This window comes from Phyllobates terribilis, unplaced genomic scaffold, assembly GCF_046119375.1.
Source record: "Phyllobates terribilis strain yellow unplaced genomic scaffold, ASM4611937v1 Scaffold_3__8_contigs__length_932513732, whole genome shotgun sequence".
Classification (NCBI taxonomy): domain Eukaryota; kingdom Metazoa; phylum Chordata; class Amphibia; order Anura; family Dendrobatidae; genus Phyllobates; species Phyllobates terribilis.
In genome coordinates, this window is record NW_027362763.1 from 97,302,801 (window position 1) to 97,323,467 (window position 20,667).

General features: G+C 43.2%; 1 protein-coding gene across 4 annotated transcripts in view; it reads right to left on the reverse strand.

Moving 5' to 3' along the window:
• FAM228B (family with sequence similarity 228 member B) overlaps positions 1–20,598 on the reverse strand; it is a 35,756-nt gene extending 15,158 nt beyond the window's left edge. Inside the window, exons 1-4 of one of the 4 annotated variants that reach the window (XM_073674070.1) lie at positions 20,157–20,598; positions 18,083–18,175; positions 687–833; positions 339–416 (exon numbers count right to left, since the gene is read on the reverse strand). In XM_073674070.1, the coding sequence (XP_073530171.1) occupies positions 339–416; positions 687–833; positions 18,083–18,172 (315 nt within the window). In that variant the 5' untranslated portion in view covers positions 18,173–18,175; positions 20,157–20,598. Of the gene's footprint in view, positions 1–338; positions 417–686; positions 834–18,082; positions 18,176–19,798; positions 20,095–20,156 lie in introns of those variants that run through there. The other 3 variants (XM_073674072.1, XM_073674071.1, XM_073674073.1) reach the window with 3 other exon arrangements.
• Between the last annotated feature and the right edge of the window lie 69 nt (positions 20,599–20,667).

Consider the following 20,667-nt stretch of genomic DNA (forward strand, 5'->3'; position numbering starts at 1 on the left):
GCTGAGACATAAGCGGGGCTTCATGTGAGGACCAAGATGACAATGACGGGACCAAGACGACAATGATGGGGGGACTTCAGCAGGACATTAGGTTCCTTGGCACAACTCATCAGCACCTCGCGATCACGTCACAAGGGGGAATGGTGATAATAGGCGTGTGTACTGGAAACCAGTCCATTTAAATGCCGCTGTCAATACACGCACACCCTAACTGATGTACAGGTACGCCATGGTGCCCAAAGTGGATAAAGGCCGTGACAGTGGTGTCCACTGACAAAGAAAGGAAATGTACAGAACACAGATTCCTCATCGGTATCTCACCCTCCCCGAGCAAGTACCTGGTTATAGAAGTTCTCGGTGTCCAAAACACACTTGGTCATTGCATTGATTTCCCGGCTTTCTTCATCCACTAATAGCTGAGAAGACAGATTGTTATTTACTGTTATTGATATCAGAGCACTTAAAACATGCCAGACCCCTCAAAATTGCCACCACAAGTGGTACTGCATAACAGGGGCAGCCTACCAGGGATTCTTCAGTTCTCCTGTGGGCCAGTCCGAGCCTTAGCCATACCCATACCCATAGCTACTAGTTAGATCCCCACTGTCACTGCCCGTATGCCACGGGAGCTACTTCATTCTCCTTAGTATAGGGCATAAGCGTCTATTTTCTGCGTCTTACTGTACCTGGACGTAAGGCTTGTGTGACAACCAGTCACCGGTCTTCCTCAGAGAAGTGGTAGACAGACTTCTGGTTACCGGATGTGACATCGCCATCATCTTGGGTGGGGTAAGACTGGCATGTTTTTGGAACGAATTCCTAAACGTCACCGACTGAGAAGTAATATAGGATCAGAATGAATCACACACAGGAAGGAAAACAATGGGAAAACATAAGCTAAAAAGTTATAGTTTTGGCTTACACCGCTCATTTTACCATACAATGTACTGAAAAATATCATGTGCAAACACAAGTCCGCCATTGTTTCTTTGGGTTTCACTAAAATTGACCTGGTAATGTGATTCTCAGGGTCAGTATGATTACGGCGAAAAAAAACTTATATAGTGTTTTATGTTTTACATTTTAAGGGTCAAAAAATGTAGAACTTTGTAAAAAAAAAAAAAAAAAAATTAATAATAAAAATATGCATTTTATTGGTTTGTTTTTAGGGGGAAAGTGCAGCAAAACAATAACTACAATTCTGGATTTTTTTCTTTCATTGTTTTTGCCTTTTAACCCCTTAAGGACCGAGCCACTTTGTAGGTTAATGACCAGGCCAATTTTTACAATTCTGACCACTGTCACTTTATGAGGTAATTACTCTGGAACGCTTCAACGGATCCCACTAATTCTGAGACTGTTTTTTCGTGACATATTGTACTTCATGATAGTGGTAAAATTTATTTGATATCACTTACATTTATTTGTAAAATAAACAACAATTTGGTGAAAATTTTTAAAATTTTGCAATTTTCAAACTTTGAATTGTTATGCCCTGAGATCAGAGAGATATGTCACAAAAAAATAGTTAATAAATAACATTTCCCACATGTCTACTTTACATCAGCACAATTTTGGAAACTTAATTTTTCTTTGTTAGGAAGTTATAAGGGTTAAAAGTTGACCAGCGATTTCTCATTTTTACAACAAAATTTACTAAACCATTTTTTTTAGGGACCACCTCACATTTGAAGTGACTTTGAGGGGTCTATATTACAGAAAATACCCAAAAGTGACATCATTCCAAAGACTGCACCCCTCAAGGAACTCAAAACCACATTCAAGAAGTTTATTAACCCTTCAGGTGCTTCACAGGAACTGAAGCAATGAGGAAGAAAAAAATTAACATTTAACTTTTTTTCATAAAATATTAAATTTAGACCAATTTTTTTTTTATTTTCACAAGGGTAACAGATAAAAATGGACCCAAAAATGTATTGTGAAATTTCTCCTGCGCATGCTGATACCAAATATGTGGCGGAAAACCACTGTTTGGGCGCACGGCAGGGTTTGGAAGGGAAGGAGCGCCATTTGACTTTTTGAATTCAAAATTTGCTGGAATAATCAGCAAACGCCATGTTGCGTTTGGAGAGCCACTGATGTGCCTAAACAGTGTAAACCCCTCACAAGTGACCCCATTTTGGAAACTAGACCCTTCAGGGAACTTATCTAGATGTGTGATGAGCACCTTGAACCCCCAGGTGCTTCACAGAAGTTTATAATATAAAGACGTGAAAAAAAAAAAAAAAAAAAAAAAATTCTTTTAGCCCCCAATTTTTTATTTTCACAAGGGTAAAAAGGAGAAAATTGACCCCAAAAGTTGTTGTGCAATTTCTCCTGAGCACGCCGATACCCTATATGTGGCAGAAAACCACTGTTTGGGCGCACGGCAGGATTCGGAAGGGAAGGAGCGCCATTTGACTTTTTGAATTAAAAATTTGCTGGAATAATTAGCGGACGCCATGTTGCGTATGGGGAGCCCCTGATGTCCCTAAACAGCAGAAACCCCCTACAAGTGACCCCATTTTGGAAACTATACCCCTAAATGAACTTATCTAGATGTGTGATGAGCACTTTGAACCCCCAGGTGCTTCACAGAAGTTTATAACATAGAGACGTGAAAAAAAAAAAAAAAAAAAAAAAATCACAAAAATTTATTTTTAGCCCCAAATTTTTTACTTTCACAAGGGTAAAAGGAGAAAAATGGACCCCAAAAGTTGTTGCGCAATTTCTCCTGAGCACGCCGATACCCTATATGTGGCAGAAAACCACTGTTTGGGCGCACGGCAGGGTTCGGAAGGGAAGAAGCGCCATTTGACTTTTTGAACTCAAAATTTGGTGGAATAATCAGCGAACGCCATGTCGCATTTGAGAGCCCCTGATGTGCCTAAACAGTGGAAACCTCCCACAAGTGACCCCATTTTGGAAACTAGACCCCTCAATGAACTTATCTAGATGTGTGGTGAGCACTTTGAACCCCTACATGTAATTGACAACTACTTTTGAGGCACAGTGCAAAGGTCAGAAAGGAAGGAGCACCATATTATAGTACAGATTTTACTGTCATGGTTTGAGGGTGCCATGACCCACTAGGAGATCCCCTGAGGTGCCGTAACAGCAGATTCCCCCATTTTACAAACTACACCTCTCAATGAACTCATCTAGGGGTGCAGTGATCATACTGACACCAAGGGTGTGTCACAGAATTTTATTCCATTGGGCAGTGAGGAAAAAATAATTACAATTTTTGCCGCAAAAATTTTGTTTTAGCCCCAGATTTGACATTTTCACACTGGGATAATGGATAAAAATGGCACCAAAATTTGTCCCATAATTTCTGCTGAATGTGGCAATACCTCATATATGGCTGTACAGTACTGCTTAGCCACACAGCGACACTCTGGAGGGACGGAGCGCAGATTTTCCTAGAATAGTTTGCAGAATCCCCCCTGAAGTGACCCCATTTTGGAAATAATACCCCTGCCAAACACATGGACACTAAATGTGGTTTAGACACACTGCGGTGCTCAGAAGGGAGCTCAGAATTTGCTGAATTTCTTTTGGGGGGGCGAGGAGCCATTTAGCTTTTCCAGAGCCTTTGTACTACCAGTAACGTGGAAGCCCCCTATATTTCCATTAACACATGATAGACCTGAGTGAGGGCTTTTATGTGAAGCTTTTATTGGGAACATTTTACATAACATTTTAGATCATATTTATCCGGCGCTCTACGCTGAGCCCTTACTTTGGGGTTTCCATCTAAATCTCCAAGTGCCATGATTCAGCTGAAACCCCGGAGGGATCTATTCACTATAATGAGATGAGGCAGCAGAGTTACTCTGGACTCTGTCTGACCTCTGTTCAGCGTTATCCTTCTTTTCAGAGGTGCACAAAACTGTGGCCTTTTATTTACGCCTAAAAAGATGGACACCGCCGGATCATAGGTCAGACGGCATCCACAGTGCCTCCATCTGCCTCATTACAGGGAATCTTCCATCATGGGTTCCGTCTGAATCGCGTATTTCAGAGATTTACACGGAAACCCCGGTGTAAGCGCTCAGCGCAGAGCGCAGCATAAATGTGCGCCGAGCAATACTGCGATCTTTGGGAGGCAGAATAAACAAATCAGCAGCAGGTGAAGAATTGGTTTTATTTATTTATTACGCCGTTCCTCGTGCAGTATAAAAGTGATTAGGCAACTTTATTCTTCGGGTCGATGCGATTACAGCAATACCAAATTTATATCGGGTTTTTATGACTGACAGCTGTCACTCACTAAAAGATGCTTTTTTTTTTTTTTTTTTTTTTTGCAAAAACTAATGTTTGCATCACCATATTTGGAGAGCTATAATTTTTCCATATTTTGGCCGACAGAGTCATGTGACGGCTTGTTTTTTGCGGGACAAGTTGACGTTTTTATTGGTACCATTTTCGGGCAAATTACATTTTTTGATCGCTTTCTATTCTGATTTTTGGGAGGCAGAATGAACAAAAAACAACAATTCAGGATTTGTTTTTGTTGTTGTTACTTGTGTGGTAAAATTGATAAGGCAGCTTTATTCTTTAGGTCAGTACGTTTACAACGGTACCACATTTATGTAATTTTTTTATGTTTATGTAATTTTTTTATGTTTTTGCGCTATCTTTGCATCGCTTTATTCTGAGCGTTGTAACTTTTTAATTTTTGGGCTGATGGAGCTGTATGGCGGCTTGATTTTTGCGGGACAAGATGACGTTTTCAGCGGTACCATTTTTATTTTCATCTGTCTTTTTGATGGCATTTTATTCCACTTTATTCCAGCGGTATGATGAAAAGTCATAGTTTCTCATGTTTTTTTTTTTTTACACTGTTCACTGAAAGGGTTAACTAGTGTGACACGTTTATAGATTGGGTCGTTCCGGACGCGGCGATACCAAATATGTGTACTTTTTTGTTTGTTATTTTTTTTTTTTTTGATCTAAAAATCTGTATTTATTAGTGTAATATATATACAGTACAGACCAAAAGTTTGGACACACCTTCTCATTTAAAGATTTTTCTGTATTTTCATGACTATGAAAATTGTATATTCACACTGAAGGCATCAAAACTATGAATTAACACATGTGGAATTATATACTTAACAAAAAAGTGTGAAACAACTGAAAATATGTCTTATATTCTAGGTTCTTCAAAGTAGCCACCTTTTGCTTTGATGACTGCTTTGCACACTCTTGATGAGCTTCAAGAGGTAGTCACCGGAAATGGTCTTCCAACAATCTTGAAGGAGTTCCCAGAGATGCTTAGCACTTGTTGGCCCTTTTGCCTTCACTCTGCGGTCCAGCTCACCCCAAACCATCTCGATTGGGTTCAGGTCTGGTGACTGTGGAGGCCAGGTCATCTGGCGCAGCACCCCATCACTCTCACTCTTAGTCAAATAGCCCTTACACAGCCTGGAGGTGTGTTTGGGGTCATTGTCCTGTTGAAAAATAAATGATAGTCCAACTAAACGCAAACCGGATGGAATAGCATGCCGCTGCAAGATGCTGTGGTAGCCATGCTGGTTCAGTATGCCTTCAATTTTGAATAAATCCCCAACAGTGTCACCAGCAAAGCACCCCCACACCATCACACCTCCTCCTCCATGCTTCACGGTGGGAACCAGGCATGTAGAGTCCATCCGTTCACCTTTTCTGCGTCGCACAAAGACACGGTGGTTGGAACCAAAGATCTCAAATTTGGACTCATCAGACCAAAGCACAGATTTCCACTGGTCTAATGTCCATTCCTTGTGTTCTTTAGCCCAAACAAGTCTCTTCTGCTTGTTGCCTGTCCTTAGCAGTGGTTTCCTAGCAGCTATTTTACCATGAAGGCCGGCTGCACAAAGTCTCCTCTTAACAGTTGTTGAAGAGATGTGTCTGCTGCTAGAACTCTGTGTGGCATTGACCTGAGCTCTAATCTGAGCTGCTGTTAACCTGCGATTTCGGAGGCTGGTGACTCGGATAAACTTATCCTCAGAAGCAGAGGTGACTCTTGGTCTTCCTTTCCTGGGGCGGTCCTCATGTGAGCCAGTTTCTTTGTAGCGCTTGGTTTTTGCAACTGCACTTGGGGACACTTTCAAAGTTTGCCCAATATTTCAGACTGACTGACCTTCATTTCTTAAAGTAATGATGGCCCCAGGAAAGGAAGACCAAGAGTCACCTCTGCTTCTGAGGATAAGTTTATCCGAGTCACCAGCCTCATAAATCGCAGGTTAACAGCAGCTCAGATTAGAGACTAGGTCAATGCCACACAGAGTTCTAGCAGCAGACACATCTCTTCAACAACTGTTAAGAGGAGACTTTGTGCAGCAGGCCTTCATGGTAAAATAGCTGCTAGGAAACCACTGCTAAGGACAGGCAACAAGCAGAAGAGACTTGTTTGGGCTAAAGAACACAAGGAATGGACATTAGACCAGTGGAAATCTGTGCTTTGGTCTGATGAGTCCAAATTTGAGATCTTTAGTTCCAACCACCGTGTCTTTGTGCGACGCAGAAAAGGTGAACGGATGGACTCTACATTCCTGGTTCCCACTGTGAAGCATGGAGGAGGAGGTGTGATGGTGTGGGGGTGCGTTGCTGGTGACACTGTTGGGGATTTATTCAAAATTGAAGGCATACTGAACCAGCATGGCTACCACGGCATCTTGCAGCGGCATGCTATTCCATCCGGTTTGCGTTTAGTTGGACCATCATTAATTTTTCAACAGGACAATGACCCCAAACACACCTTCAGGTTGTGTAAGGGCTATTTGACTAAGAAGTAGATTGATGGGGTGCTACGCCAGAAGACCTGGCCTCCACAGTCACCTGACCTGAACCCAATCTAGATGGTTTGGGGTGAGCTGGACCGCAGAGTGAAGGCAAAAGGGCCAACAAGTGCTAAGCATCTCTGGGAACTCCTTCAAGATTGTTGGAAGACCATTTCCGGTGACTACCTCTTGAAGCTCAATAAGAGAATGCCAAGAGTGTGCAAAGCAGTCATCAAAGCAAAAGGTGGCTACTTTGAAGAACCTAGAATATAAGACATATTTTCAGTTGTTTCACACTTTTTTGTTAAGTATATAATTCCACATGTGTTAATTCATAGTTTTGATGCCTTCAGTGTGAATGTACAATTTCCATAGTCAAGAAAATACAGAAAAATCTTTAAATGAGAAGGTGTGTCCAAACTTTTGGTCTGTACTGTATATATATATATTTTACATTTTTTTTTAGATTTTTACAATTTTTGTTTTTATTGTTTTTAAACTTTTTTACTTAGTTCCACTATGGGACTTTCAGTTTTTTCATAGGTATAATGTATTGCAATGCACTAGCATTGCAATACATTATACCTATATTGAAAGCTCTTGAGACTATGCTGTGCATTGGTCTCAGGAGCTTTCCGTAGCTTGGTGACCTGGGGGTCGTCATGACGACCCCTGGTCACGATGGCAACGGTCGGGTCCCCGCAATGACGTCACGGGGGCTCCGACCTTAAGGCAGAGGGAGCTCTCAGCCCTCTGCCTGCCTCCTGAACACTGCGCACTGCGATCGCGCTCAATCGCAGTGTTCAGAGGGTTAATAGCCAGGGGCGGCGCTGAGCTCTGGCACTGACAGAGCAGCAGACGCTGAAATTTCAGCGTCTCCTGCTCCATTATGCTGTGATCGGTCAGTCAAATTGACTGACCGATCGCAGCAATCTGGGTGCAGGGACAGACGAACAGTCCCTGCACCCCTTCTCGTGCCGTTAAGCTGTCACAGACATAATTAATTTGCATTTTATGGCATGAAATAAGTATTTGATCACCTAACAACCAGCAAGAATTCTGCCTCTCACAGACCTGTTAGTTTTTCTTTAAGAAGCCCTCCTACTCTGCACTCATTACCTGTATTAATTGCACCCGTTTTAACTCGTTACCTGAATAAAAGACTGTTAGAACCTTGCTCTTAGGTTTTTTCCTTTGCTGGTCACATGACCTCGTTGGCCTATTTAATCCTGCTCCGCCCTTCTGGCTTTGCTGGACTTCATTGTATAACTACTTTCTAGCTAGCCTGTGCTCTGTATCTAACTCTGTTAGTTTGCTTGGTCTACAGACCTCTTTGTTCTTTATATTTTGTTTGTTTGTCTGTCTGCTACTGTTTCTGTTAGGAGGTGTCCCATTTTCCTCCCAGTCCTTAGTACTTGTAGGGATTCCTTCCCCACATCTATAGGTCTCCGTACAGACTAGCTTAGGACTTTAGCAGGTCTGATCGCAGGATCAGGTTCCCTGTTACATCGTAGGGATTCAGCTGAGTTCTATCGTAGGGACAGATCTCCTCTCTTTCCTTAGCTCTGGTAGCAGATCATAACAGTAAGTCCAGCCTGCAAATTCTCTAAGGAAAGATTTTTCTGTTCCATCATGGTGTCGGTTCAGGATTTGGCTCATCGCCTGCAGGGACTCTCTCTGGAGGTGGCCGAGCTCCGTCAGCACGTGAGTAACTATCCTGGAGCACATTTCTTGGAGCCTAAGGTATGTTTGCCGGATTTATTTTTTGGTGAACACCGAGAATTTTTTTCATTTAAAAATGCTTGCTTATTGTATTTTCGTTTGAGACCCAAGTCCTCTGGGGATGAATCCCAGCGCATAGGGTTCATAATGTCACTTTTGCGCAAAGAGCCTCAGGAGTGGGCCTTTTCTTTGCAACCTAGTGATACATGCTTCAGATCAGTGGATAGTTTTTTTTCTGCTTTGGGACTATTATATGATGATCCTGACCGTGTCGCATCAGCTGAGACTGAGTTAAGACGTTTGAGACAGGGATCAGGTAATGTGGAAAAATATTGTACTCATTTCCGTCGTTGGTCTACTCTAACAGGGTGGAACGATTCTGCCCTGAAAAGTCTATTTCTTGCTGGGCTCAATGAAAGGGTTAAAGACCTGCTAATTGCTTATCCTACACCTGAAGATTTGCAACAAGCTATGCAATTAGCTATACGGGTGGATAGGAGACTGCGTGCAAGGGTTAATGAGAGCAAATCCTCTGCTATGTCAGTTTCTGGTTATGAGAATGTGTGTACTAACAGTGGTGAATCGATGGAGATTGGATCGGTGGCACCTCGCTCTCAAGAAAAAGACCGTCGATTCTCTGAAGGCTTGTGTTTCTATTGCGGAAAATCTGGTCATTTGATTAAAGGCTGTGAGCTTCGTATGAAGAAAGAAAAAAAAAATGGTCAGTCATGCCCGTATTGCCTGTTTAAATTCCAAGGGTGTATTTTTAGCTGCTTCCACGATTGCTCAGGAAAAATTAATGGAATTTCGGGTGTTTGTTGATTGTGGATCTACTCTGAATGTAATTGATGGGGGATTCTTGGAAAGACTCAATTTAAAACCCGAACCTTTATCATCCCCCATTGCTGTGGTTTCTGTGGATGGTTCCCCTTTGAAGAATATTACTCTCAAGGTCTGTCAATTTCCTCTCACTATTAATGGTGTTCACCATGAGAAATTGGATTTGGTAGTTTTGAATAACTTGCCTTCTCCAGTAATATTGGGATTGCCCTGGTTAAAATTTCACAATCCTGTACTGGATTGGTCTACCAATGAAATTAAATCCTGGAGCCATAAATGTTATGACAAGTGTTGTAACGGGCGTATTGCAGCTTTGGATAGGGGAGAATTGCCTGTTCCTATTCAGGATTTTTGGAGAGTTTTTTCTGAGAAGGAATCGCAGGTTTTGCCTCCCCATAGAGACTATGATTGTTCTATTGAATTTGTCCCTGGAGCGACTCTTCCTAAAAGTCGTTTATTTAACCTTACTATTCCTGAGAGGAAGGCTTTGGATGAATACATACAGACAAGTTTGGCCGCCGGTCACATTAGGCCCTCTAAGTCTCCTGTGGCGGTTGGATTTTTTTTTGTAAAAAAAAAGGACGGCGGTTTACGTCCTTGTCTGGATTTTCGTGAGATTAACAAAATTACTGTACGCAATCCTTACCCACTGCCATTGATTCCTGATCTGTTTAACCAGTTAATGGGGGCCAAGTGGTTCTCTAAAATTGACCTTAAGGGGGCATACAATCTGTTGCGCATGAAGGAGGGTGATGAATGGAAGACTGCTTTTAACACTCCTGTGGGTCATTTTGAGAATCTGGTTATGCCTTTTGGTCTTACTAATGCTCCTGCATTTTTTCAGAATCTTATTAATGACATCCTTAGACCTTTGATCGGCAAAAATGTGGTTGTGTATTTGGATGACATTTTGATTTATTCGCCGGATCTGGAGTCTCATTGGCGGAGCGTACGTGAGGTATTACAATTGTTAATGGACAATTCGCTTTTTGCCAAGCTGGAGAAATGTGAGTTCGCTGTACAGAGAATTAGTTTTTTGGGTTACATTATCTCCAGCGAAGGTTTTGAGATGGACCCGGTTAAAGTTCAAGCTGTACAGGAATGGCCTAGGCCTACTGGTTTGAAATCGATACAGAGGTTTTTAGGTTTCGCCAATTATTACAGAAAATTCATAAAAAATTTTTCTAGTATTGTCAAACCTCTGACCGATCTCACCAGGAAAGGTGCTGATGCGGTTCAGTGGTCTTCTGAGGCCATTGAAGCTTTTGTGTATCTCAAGGAGAGGTTCACCTCTGCTCCCATCCTTATGCAGCCTGATGTTACTAGGCCGTTTTTGGTTGAGGTTGATGCTTCCTCTGTGGGGGTTGGCGCAGTATTGTCTCAGGATAACGGGGATGGATTACATCCCTGTGCCTTTTTTTCAAAAAAATTTTCGGAGACTGAACTGAATTACGATATTGGTAATCGGGAATTATTGGCTATTAAACTCGCATTTGAACACTGGCGCCACTTCTTGGAAGGTGCGGAATTTCCCGTTCAGGTTCTTACGGATCATAAAAATCTGATATATCTTGATGCTGCCAAGCGCCTGAATGCCCGTCAGGCTAGGTGGGCACTGTTTTTCTCGCGGTTTAATTTCTCCGTTACTTACATCCCTGGTACTAAGAATGTTAAGGCGGATGCCTTGTCTCGCAGTTTTTCTCCCATAGTCGGTGCTGAGAAAGAGGAGAACATTTTACAAGAAGGTGTTGTGATAGCTGCTTTGGACTCCGTTTTGGAAGATGAGATTCTTAAAGCACAGGAGAATACCCCATCTAACACTCCTCATGGGAGGTTGTTTGTGCCTGGGACCTTTAGGAGAGATTTGTTTATTGAGTGTCACGAATCTCGGTTGGCAGGTCATCCCGGAATCTCAGAGACCAAGAGACTGGTGGGTCGCAGTTTTTGGTGGCCTGGATGGCAGAAGGAAGTCATTAAGTGGGTGCGTCAATGTACTATATGTGCTAGATCTAAGTCCTCACATACTCCTGCTGCGGGGTTGCTTTATCCTTTGGAGGTTCCTAGTGCTCCTTGGACACATTTGGCTATGGACTTTATAACTGACCTTCCCCCCTCTGAGGGTTTTACTGTCATCTGGGTGGTCGTGGACCGTTTTAGCAAGATGTGTCACTTGGTTCCCTTCGTCAAACTGCCCTGCGCTAAAACTCTCGCTAAGGCCTTTGTCAAGGAAATTGTCAGACTTCATGGCGTTCCTACTGACATTGTTTCTGATAGGGGTCCTCAGTTCGTGGCTCGTTTTTGGCGTGCCTTTTGTGACAGGTTGGGAGTTCATCTGTCGTTCTCGTCCGGATATCATCCTGAATCTAATGGCCAGACAGAAAGGAAAAACCAGGATGTTGAGCAGTTCTTGCGTTGTTTTGTGGCAGACAATCAAGAGGGGTGGTCTGAGTTTCTGCCACTTGCTGAATTTGCTCTGAACAATCATACATCTTCTTCTGCTGGTTGTTCGCCTTTTTTTTGTTGTTCTGGGAGACATCCGTCGTTTGGGTCGTTCTCCAAGTTGGGATCTGCCGTGCCTGAGGAGGAGAATTTTTCCGGTGATTTGGACGGATGTGCGTGGTAATCTTCAGGAGGCCAACAGAAAATCTAAAGACTACTTTGATAGGAAACGACAGGAGGTTTTGTTCGCTGTTGGTGACATGGTTTGGTTGTCCTCTAGGAATCTGCGGTTGAGGATTCCTTGTAAGAAATTGGGTCCCAAGTTTGTAGGGCCCTTTAAGGTGCTTCAGGTTGTCAACCAATCTGCTGTTAGGTTGGAGGTTCCTACCTCCTGGAGAATTAATCCGGTATTTCATGTCTCTCTGTTAAAAAAAGCTGTTGTGTCGGATGGTGACGCCTCTGCCTCTGTTCCTCCGGTGGTGGAGGACGGGGAATATGAAATTTCTCGCATCCTTAACTCTAGACGGTATAGAGGTAGTTTGCAGTATCTGGTGGCCTGGAAAGGTTTCGGACCCGAGGATAACTCTTGGGTGAGGTCAGATGATGTTTCCGCGTCCAGACTTATCAGGGCATTTCACAGGAGATTTCCTGATAAGCCTGGTCCTAGGGGATCCGGAGGATCCTCTTAGAAGGGGGGGTACTGTTAGAACCTTGCTCTTAGGTTTTTTCCTTTGCTGGTCACATGACCTCGTTGGCCTATTTAATCCTGCTCCGCCCTTCTGGCTTTGCTGGACTTCATTGTATAACTACTTTCTAGCTAGCCTGTGCTCTGTATCTAACTCTGTTAGTTTGCTTGGTCTACAGACCTCTTTGTTCTTTATATTTTGTTTGTTTGTCTGTCTGCTACTGTTTCTGTTAGGAGGTGTCCCATTTTCCTCCCAGTCCTTAGTACTTGTAGGGATTCCTTCCCCACATCTATAGGTCTCCGTACAGACTAGGTTAGGACTTTAGCAGGTCTGATCGCAGGATCAGGTTCCCTGTTACATCGTAGGGATTCAGCTGAGTTCTATCGTAGGGACAGATCTCCTCTCTTTCCTTAGCTCTGGTAGCAGAACATAACAAAGACACCTGTCCACACACTCAATCAATCACACTCCAACCTCTCCACCATGGCCAAGACCAAAGAGCTGTCTAAGGACACCAGGGACAAAATTGTAGACCTGCACAAGGCTGGGATGGGCTACAGTACAATAGGCAAGCAGGTTGGTGAGAAGGCAACAACTGTTGCCACAATTATTAGAAAATGGAAGAAGCACAAGATGACTGTCTATCTTCCTCGGTCTGGGGCTCCATGCAAGATCTCGCCTTGTGGGGTAAGGAGGATTCTGAGAAAGGCCAGGAATCAGCCCAGAACTACACAGGAGGACCTGGTCAATGACCTGAAGAGAGCTGGGACCACAGTCTCAAACATTACTGCTAGTAACACACTACGCCGTCATGGATTAAAATCCTGCAGGGCACGCAGGGTCCCCCTGCTCATGTCAGCACATGTCCAGGCCCGTTTCAAGTTTGACAATGACCATCTGGATGATCCAGAGGAGACATGAGAGAAGGTCATGTGGTCAGATGAGACCAAAATAGAACTTTTTGGTATCAACTCCACACACCGTGTTTGGAGGAAGAAGGATGAGTACAACCCCTAGAACACTGTTCCAACCGTGAAGCGTAAAGGGGGAAAGATCATATTTTGAGGGTGCTTTTCTGCAAAGGGGACAGGATGACTGCACCATATTGAAGGAAGGATGGATGGGGTCATGTATCGCGAGATTTTGGCCAACAACCTCCTTCCCTCAGTAAGAGCATTGAAGATGGGTCGTGGCTGGGTCTTCCAGCATGACAATGACCCGAAACACAGCCAGGGCAATTAAGGAGGAGCTCCGTAAGAAGTATTTCAGGTTCCTGGAGTGGCCTAGCCAGTCTCCAGACCTGACCCCAATAGAAAATCTTTGGAGGGAGCTGAAACTCAATATTGCCCAGCGACAGCCCCGAAACCTGAAAGATCTGGAGAAGATCTGTATGGAGGAGTGGGCCAAAATCCCTAATGCAGTGTGAGCAAACCTGGTCAAGAACTACAGGAAACGTCTAACCTCTGTAATTGTCAACAAAGGTTTCTGGTCCAAATATTAACTTCTGTTTTTCTATTGTATCAAATACTTATTTCATATAATAAAATGGAAATTGATATCTAACAATCAAACAATGTGATTTTCTGGTCTTTATTTTTAGATTCTGTGTCTCACAGGTGAAGTGACCTACGATAAAAATTACAGACCTCTCCATTCTTTGTAGGTGGGAGAACAGTATCAAATACTTATTTTTGCCCACTGTATATATCTATAAAAAATAGGGCTATTAGAAGAAAGGTAGGAAAAACAAGCAAGTGGTCAAACAATCCGTTTTTGAGGGGTTTTTTTGATGATGGATTCCCTTTAAGTTATTTAAAATACAGCTCACGCAGCCCCACCACATCAGTGCAAGCCACATGATGCCCCCCATCAGTAGTGCCAGCTGCTGCTCGCCACTCCTCTATGACACAAAAGGCTTGTGCACAACCACCAGATGGCGCTCACATGCATCTGCCCAGCCCTGTACAGGGATCATCAATCATGCGAAGATGGATCGGAGGAGGCGGTTGTCTTTCCTAAGTACCCAGTGTCCTGATAGCTTCACTAGGGTTCCTCTCTTATGAGCCATGCATCCCCCTTCAGCTCCCCATGGGGGTCTGCACAATGTACACTAAAGGGGGAATGAGGAGACAACAGAAAATTACACACGGAAGATTCTTGTCACCGTTCTGACAAAAGCCGGGCCTCTCTGGTTACTGCGCCATTGTCTGCCCCGGTAACTAAGCATCACACCAGAAGAATACCTCAGTCACCCTGGTGACCTTCTCTAAAGAACTGAGACATTCTGCCCTGAGGTTCATGTTAAGGGAACCTGACACGTTGTACATGCGGCCCGAGCACAGTACAGAGGAGGAGAAGCTGAGCAGAAGGACAGGGGTGCACATAGCATAAGTGCAAGTTCAACCTGTGCAGCCACACAGGGGCCCACGAAGTGAGGGGGCCACTACCACCTCCAAAGCAGCTTCTGTCACAGACATATGATTGAACTGTTCTCTTTAGCACTGTTGGAAAAGATTCAGTGTAACTTTCATTTTATTCATTGAGATCCCTGGAGTTTGTTTCGATAGGGGTCCAGTGGGCGGTCCTACTAGTGACTGATAGATATCTCTGCAGGAAAGACTGTCAATCACTGAGTAGGACCGCCCACTGGACTCCTATCGAAACACCAGGGATCTCAATGAATAAAATTAAAGTTATACTAAAACTTCGCCCCCAAAACTAAAAATCAATCTGATCAGTTTTCCATGCTCTATAACTCTATATCGCTAGTTCCTTTTTGCTATAAGGCTCTCCTAAAGATAGGATGATCACAAACTGTCTCTCTCACTGGGACCTCCAGTGGTCAGATGTAATCTGTAGGGAAAATTGGCATTAAGTGTTTAACTTCCTTGCAGCTCCCCCACAGGTTAATATAAGTATTACATATCTTGTATTGAAATCAATATGCTAGTGTTACTGATACTCACCTCTACTGGATCCAACAATGGCCCCTGAGTCCCCTGTCCTCTTCTGCCTCCTCTGTGTGTTGGATTGCTGTGGCAACCTGAAGCGTTTCAATGACGTTATTCCCCCCGGGCCATACCCAGGTTTAGGTGGTGTATCACCACCTATAGACTTGCTAACTCCCTTATACTATTCTCGTTCTCCATCACTGAATTAGTTCTGCTTCATCAATGTGCCAGCTCTGCTACTTTAAACATCCTTGCAACTCCGCTTTGCTACTCAGGTTCCTTATTGCGGAGTCAGATCTGTTACATCGCTATGCCTACTCCACTACATGAAACCTCCTGAGCAAGTCAGCTACACCAGTTGCTCAACCCCCAACTCAGCTTCTTTGTTGAATACAATTCTGCTTTACCAGATGCTGTGATTCCAACTCTAATACAGTTGACAGTACTGACACATTAAACTCGTTTGATAACTTAGCTCTATTTTGGATATGCGTTACTGGGTTGACTCTGCTACATCACTGTGCCAGCTCTGCTACTTCAAACCTTCTTGCAACTTAGCTCTGCTACTCAGGTACCTTATCGCAGCGTCAGATCAGCTACGTCAGTGTGCCTACTCCACTGCATTGAGCCTCCTGAGTAACTAAACTCAGTTACATTAGTTGTTCTGACTCCAACTCTGCTCCTTTGTGGATTACAACTCTGTTTCACCAGTTGCCACAATTCCAGTTCTGCTATTCCAGTGGACGCAGTTTAAGCTCTTCCTCATCAGCCTCCTTTATTCCTGCCAATTACCCTGCTGCACCAGCACCACCTGTCCGTGCCACTCAACTGGACCAAGGGCTTTAAGGATCCACCTCACCAGGTGGAACATAGCATCTGACCATGCAATTTTGAGAGACGCTCGCTTTGTAGTATATACAGTACAGTCATGTGAATGCACAATGTGCTGCACAGAGTGGGAACTGGCAATCTTCGGCACTCCGAGTGTTGAGAAACTACAACTCCCAGCATTGCCCTACAATCACAGATGGCAGACCAGTGTCTGGGCATGTTTGGAGTTATACTTCCAAGTTCCACAACATCTGAAGTGTCGAAGGTTTCTGATCTTGGATATATTTTCTGCCCAGAAATCCATTTCTAGCACTTAAAGGGGTTGTCAGGTATTAAAAACAACAACTTAAAAAAAAACAAAACAAAGAACAATTCTTATAGCGATCAGGGTGAAAAAAATAAAAAATACTCTCCTGTTCTATGTACAAATGCACCATTGGACCCTTATTGTCTTAGTTTTCTTTGCCTTCAGTGATGACATCATCTGCATCCATGTGATCGATACGACCAATCACGTGCCTCTGCAGTCACATGATAGCCAGTGGTTGGCTCAGCAGTCACATGGATATATGTGATGTCATTGCTGCTCGATACGACCAATCACGTGCCTCTTCAGTCACATGATGGCCAGTGATTGGCTCAGTCACATGGATGTATGTGATGTCATCGCTGCTCGATACGAACAATCACGTGCTTCCATAGTCACATGATGGCCAGTGATTGGCTCTGCAGTCACATGGTTGTATGTGATGTCATCGCTGCTAGAAACTAAAGTGGAAGCCGTGGATCTGGGCTGACAATACAACTCTTACATGTTATTCCTATTTTTTATTCTGGCATAGTGTTTGATGGAAGGGTCATTTTTCTTACTTATTCAGATGGTACATTTCCCACATTACACCTCAGCAGACGCTGAACCAGCAGCGGTTTAGTGCTGTCATGCAAGTTCCTAAAGCCTGAGAGCTAACAGTGTGTCCGGAAACAGGAACCATTTATAATACAGTGATGGAGGTAAAAGATGTAGCAGAGCCGGGTCCAGCGATGCGGTAGAGTTGAGTTGGTCATTAGGTCTGTGCTAGTGTGATGTTTTATCGTTAAACCAATGATGGATTTACAAATACCATAACTCGGCGTGCACAAAAGAAAGGGTTAATGACAATGCCAAGCAAGTAGGCGACGAAATTGGAGATGCCAAAATCCTAAGGTAATAATCAGTCTTGAATAATTCACAAGGAACGGTTTCCCGAGACCAAGGAACAAGCCAAGGATGGGAAATAGACTCCCCAAGCTCTACTCTCATTGACTGTGCACCTGAATCGCTCTGCCCAATCATAGAGAACAGAGCAAGTGTACAATTACAGCTGCACAGACAGTTCTCTCCATCTCCTCCCTGCACTCACCGCTATAATCACAGGAAACCAAATCAGTCAGGACAGCGATCAAGACTGGAGCGGTGAGCTATAGAGATGAGCGAATCGATCTGCAGGACCCTGGTTCAGTGGACATATCGGTAGTTCATGGCTGGCATTAACCCCTTCTCAGCCAACGGTTTATTCTCGCTCCGAACAAACTGATCAACAATGAAATTTAAGATGCTCGGCGGCGGTCGGCCCCTCTGCAGTCTGCAAGCTACATAAGTCCGGCCACCTTTAGGGGGAACGTTGGCATCAGACCTCTTTACCCAAGCCAGTGGTTGATACTCCAGCTGTTGTAAAACTACAACTCCCAGGATGCGGCCACCTGGATGATCGCGTTTGCTGACCCCTGGAGAATATCAGAGACTACAAACATGGAGAGGTGTGGGGGAAGAAGACCCCACTCATGACACACAACCAGGGCTCACCTTCGCCTGCTCGGGGCTGGGGAGCAGTTCCTTGGGCAGCGGTGTGCTGTGTACGGTGACCATTCTGTCCTTTATAGTCGGGTGCAGCATCCCCTAGTGGTCAAAAAAAGATGAACTCGATTCACATGTAAAGTGGCAAAATTTTGAGCAAATACGTGTAACATATTGTGACTTTTTAAGGAAGTAAAACTTTCCAAAATGTCTTGATACCACCCCCCCCCACCACCACCACGACACCTCGACCCTCCGCATTTCCCTATTAGGGCTGTAAAGTAGCGATATAGGTCTCTTATATCCCTAAAAAAAAACTAAATAAATAATAAAAAAAGCTGAAACGTTTTTGTATTTTGAGGGATCGTAAGGCTGAATTTTATCAAAGACACATGATGTCCCAATAATCCCAGTGCTGCAGATCAGACCAGTGCACTCAGCTGGGACTACTGGGTTGGGGAGTTCGGGGGTCACCTGTGGCTTTTTGACCCATGTGCAAAATTATGCACCGCACAACTGTGATTTCATAAATGGCTCAGCGTGGACCCATTTAACCATTTCAGGCTCCATGACGTACATATCTGTCATGGATAAAGTCAGGGGATGTGGAGTGAGCTGCTGTTTAACTCCTTAAATGCCATTGTCAATCACAATAATAGCATTTGGGGTTGCGTTCAGGGGCCCATTGCCCCACCCCGGGTCGCCATGTCAGGTGGAGGACCCTTCTGAAGGTCCTCATCGCCGCCATCTTGGTGCTCCTGCGAACCCCAGTACTATACAAGCAATGACACGATTGTGCCCGTTCGGGAGCATATCCTCGCACCCCTCCCCTGCAACATGATCCCGGGCTGCCGACAGGTTTTTCAAGTGTTCTATGGGGACTAAGAAATAGTGTTATGTAAAAACAAATGATAGAAATATGAAAAAAAAAAAAACTAAAAAATAATAAAAAATTATAATTAACTAATTAATTTAAAATATTTTTTTCTTCACGTAAAAATAAAGAAATTAAAAATAAGCACGTTCAGTATCGCTGAATCTGTAAAAGTCTTTGAAAACTTCAAATTATTCAACCCATAATAAAAAAGTCATACAGAAAAAGAAAAGAAAGAAAGAAGGAAGTAAAGAAAGGAAACAAAGAAATAAAGGAAAAGCCAAGAAAAGAAAGAAAGGAAGGGAAGGGAGGAAAGGAAGGAAAGAAGTGAAGGAAGAAAAAAAGAAAAGAAAGAGAGAGAAATTAATAATTTAAATCACCCTTTTTTCCATAGGTAAAAATAAATTACAAATAAGTATATTAAGTATTGCTGCATTCATTAAAGCCATTGAAAACATCAAATTATTCAACCCATAATATAAACGTCATAGAGAAAAAGAAAGGAAAGAAAGGAAAGGAAGGAATGGAAGAAAGAGAAAGAAAGGAAAGGAATGGAAGAAAGAGAAAGAAACAGAAAGAAAGGAAGGAAAGAAACAGAAAGAAAGAAAGAAAGAAAGAAAGAAAGAAAGGATGAAAAAAAGAAAGAGAAAGAAAAGAGAGAAGGAAAGAAAGAATTTGTGTATTTTAGTCATAGCTCCTCTGCCAAATAAAATACAATAAAAAGCAATCAAACCATTGGATGTCTGCAGAAGTGTTACAGAGAAAACCCCCAGCTCAGCATGCAACAAAAAACAACAGAAAATGTAACATATATAAATATTTTTTCAAACCTCTAAAAGAATAAACCTTACAAGTTTGGTATGCCTGTAATGGTGCTGACGTGAAGAATCCCATCAGCAGCTCCTGTTACCGCACAATGGCCCCGTCACAGCGAATCCCAGAAAACAATGTCGGAATAGTATTTTTTTCATATTTCACAGCACTTGGATTTTTTTTCCAGTTTTTCGGTACAATATCTGGTAAAATGAATGGTGTCGTTCAAAACTACAACTCGCCCCGCAGTAAAGAAGCCATCGCTTAACCATGTGGACAAAGAGACTTTGTTCAGCGTTTGACTCTGTCACTGACTCAGCTCTGCTACATCTGTCGTAAAGCACAACGCTGTAAAATAGCGGCATTTCTCCCTTTTTATGTATTGCATGCACCTACCTGTCAGCAGACCTCACAGACAGCACCCAGCACCGTCCACCCCAGACACTGCACTCATTGCTTCAGCTCTGTGTCCTTCCACCATCTTCCATCACACTATATAGTCCCAATTACCATTTTTCCTATTGGGTCTAATCTTTCTTGTTATTATGCACTCGTGAAATGTAACATAATATCACTTAGTATTCTACACAGACAGCAGCAGACACATCCGCAGCTCTTTTAATACTTTGTAGTCACTTTTTCCTAGCTCTCACTATCCTCCATCTTATGGACTATATCTTTGTTTTTTCCGGTTTTATTTGCTAGCCTGTTAATTGGTAGACACATAATAAACATTGAAATTATATAGTAGCCATAAAGTGTCGAATATTACACTACAGGCACTATTCTACAATACTCTGTATCACTCCGCCATCGTAGTTGTGACAGTTACCATAGCAACGCGTCGTTCCTTGTCGCCACAAAAAGCCCCGGTGAATGAGTGAGTGAGTGGCAGAAGAAAGAGCCA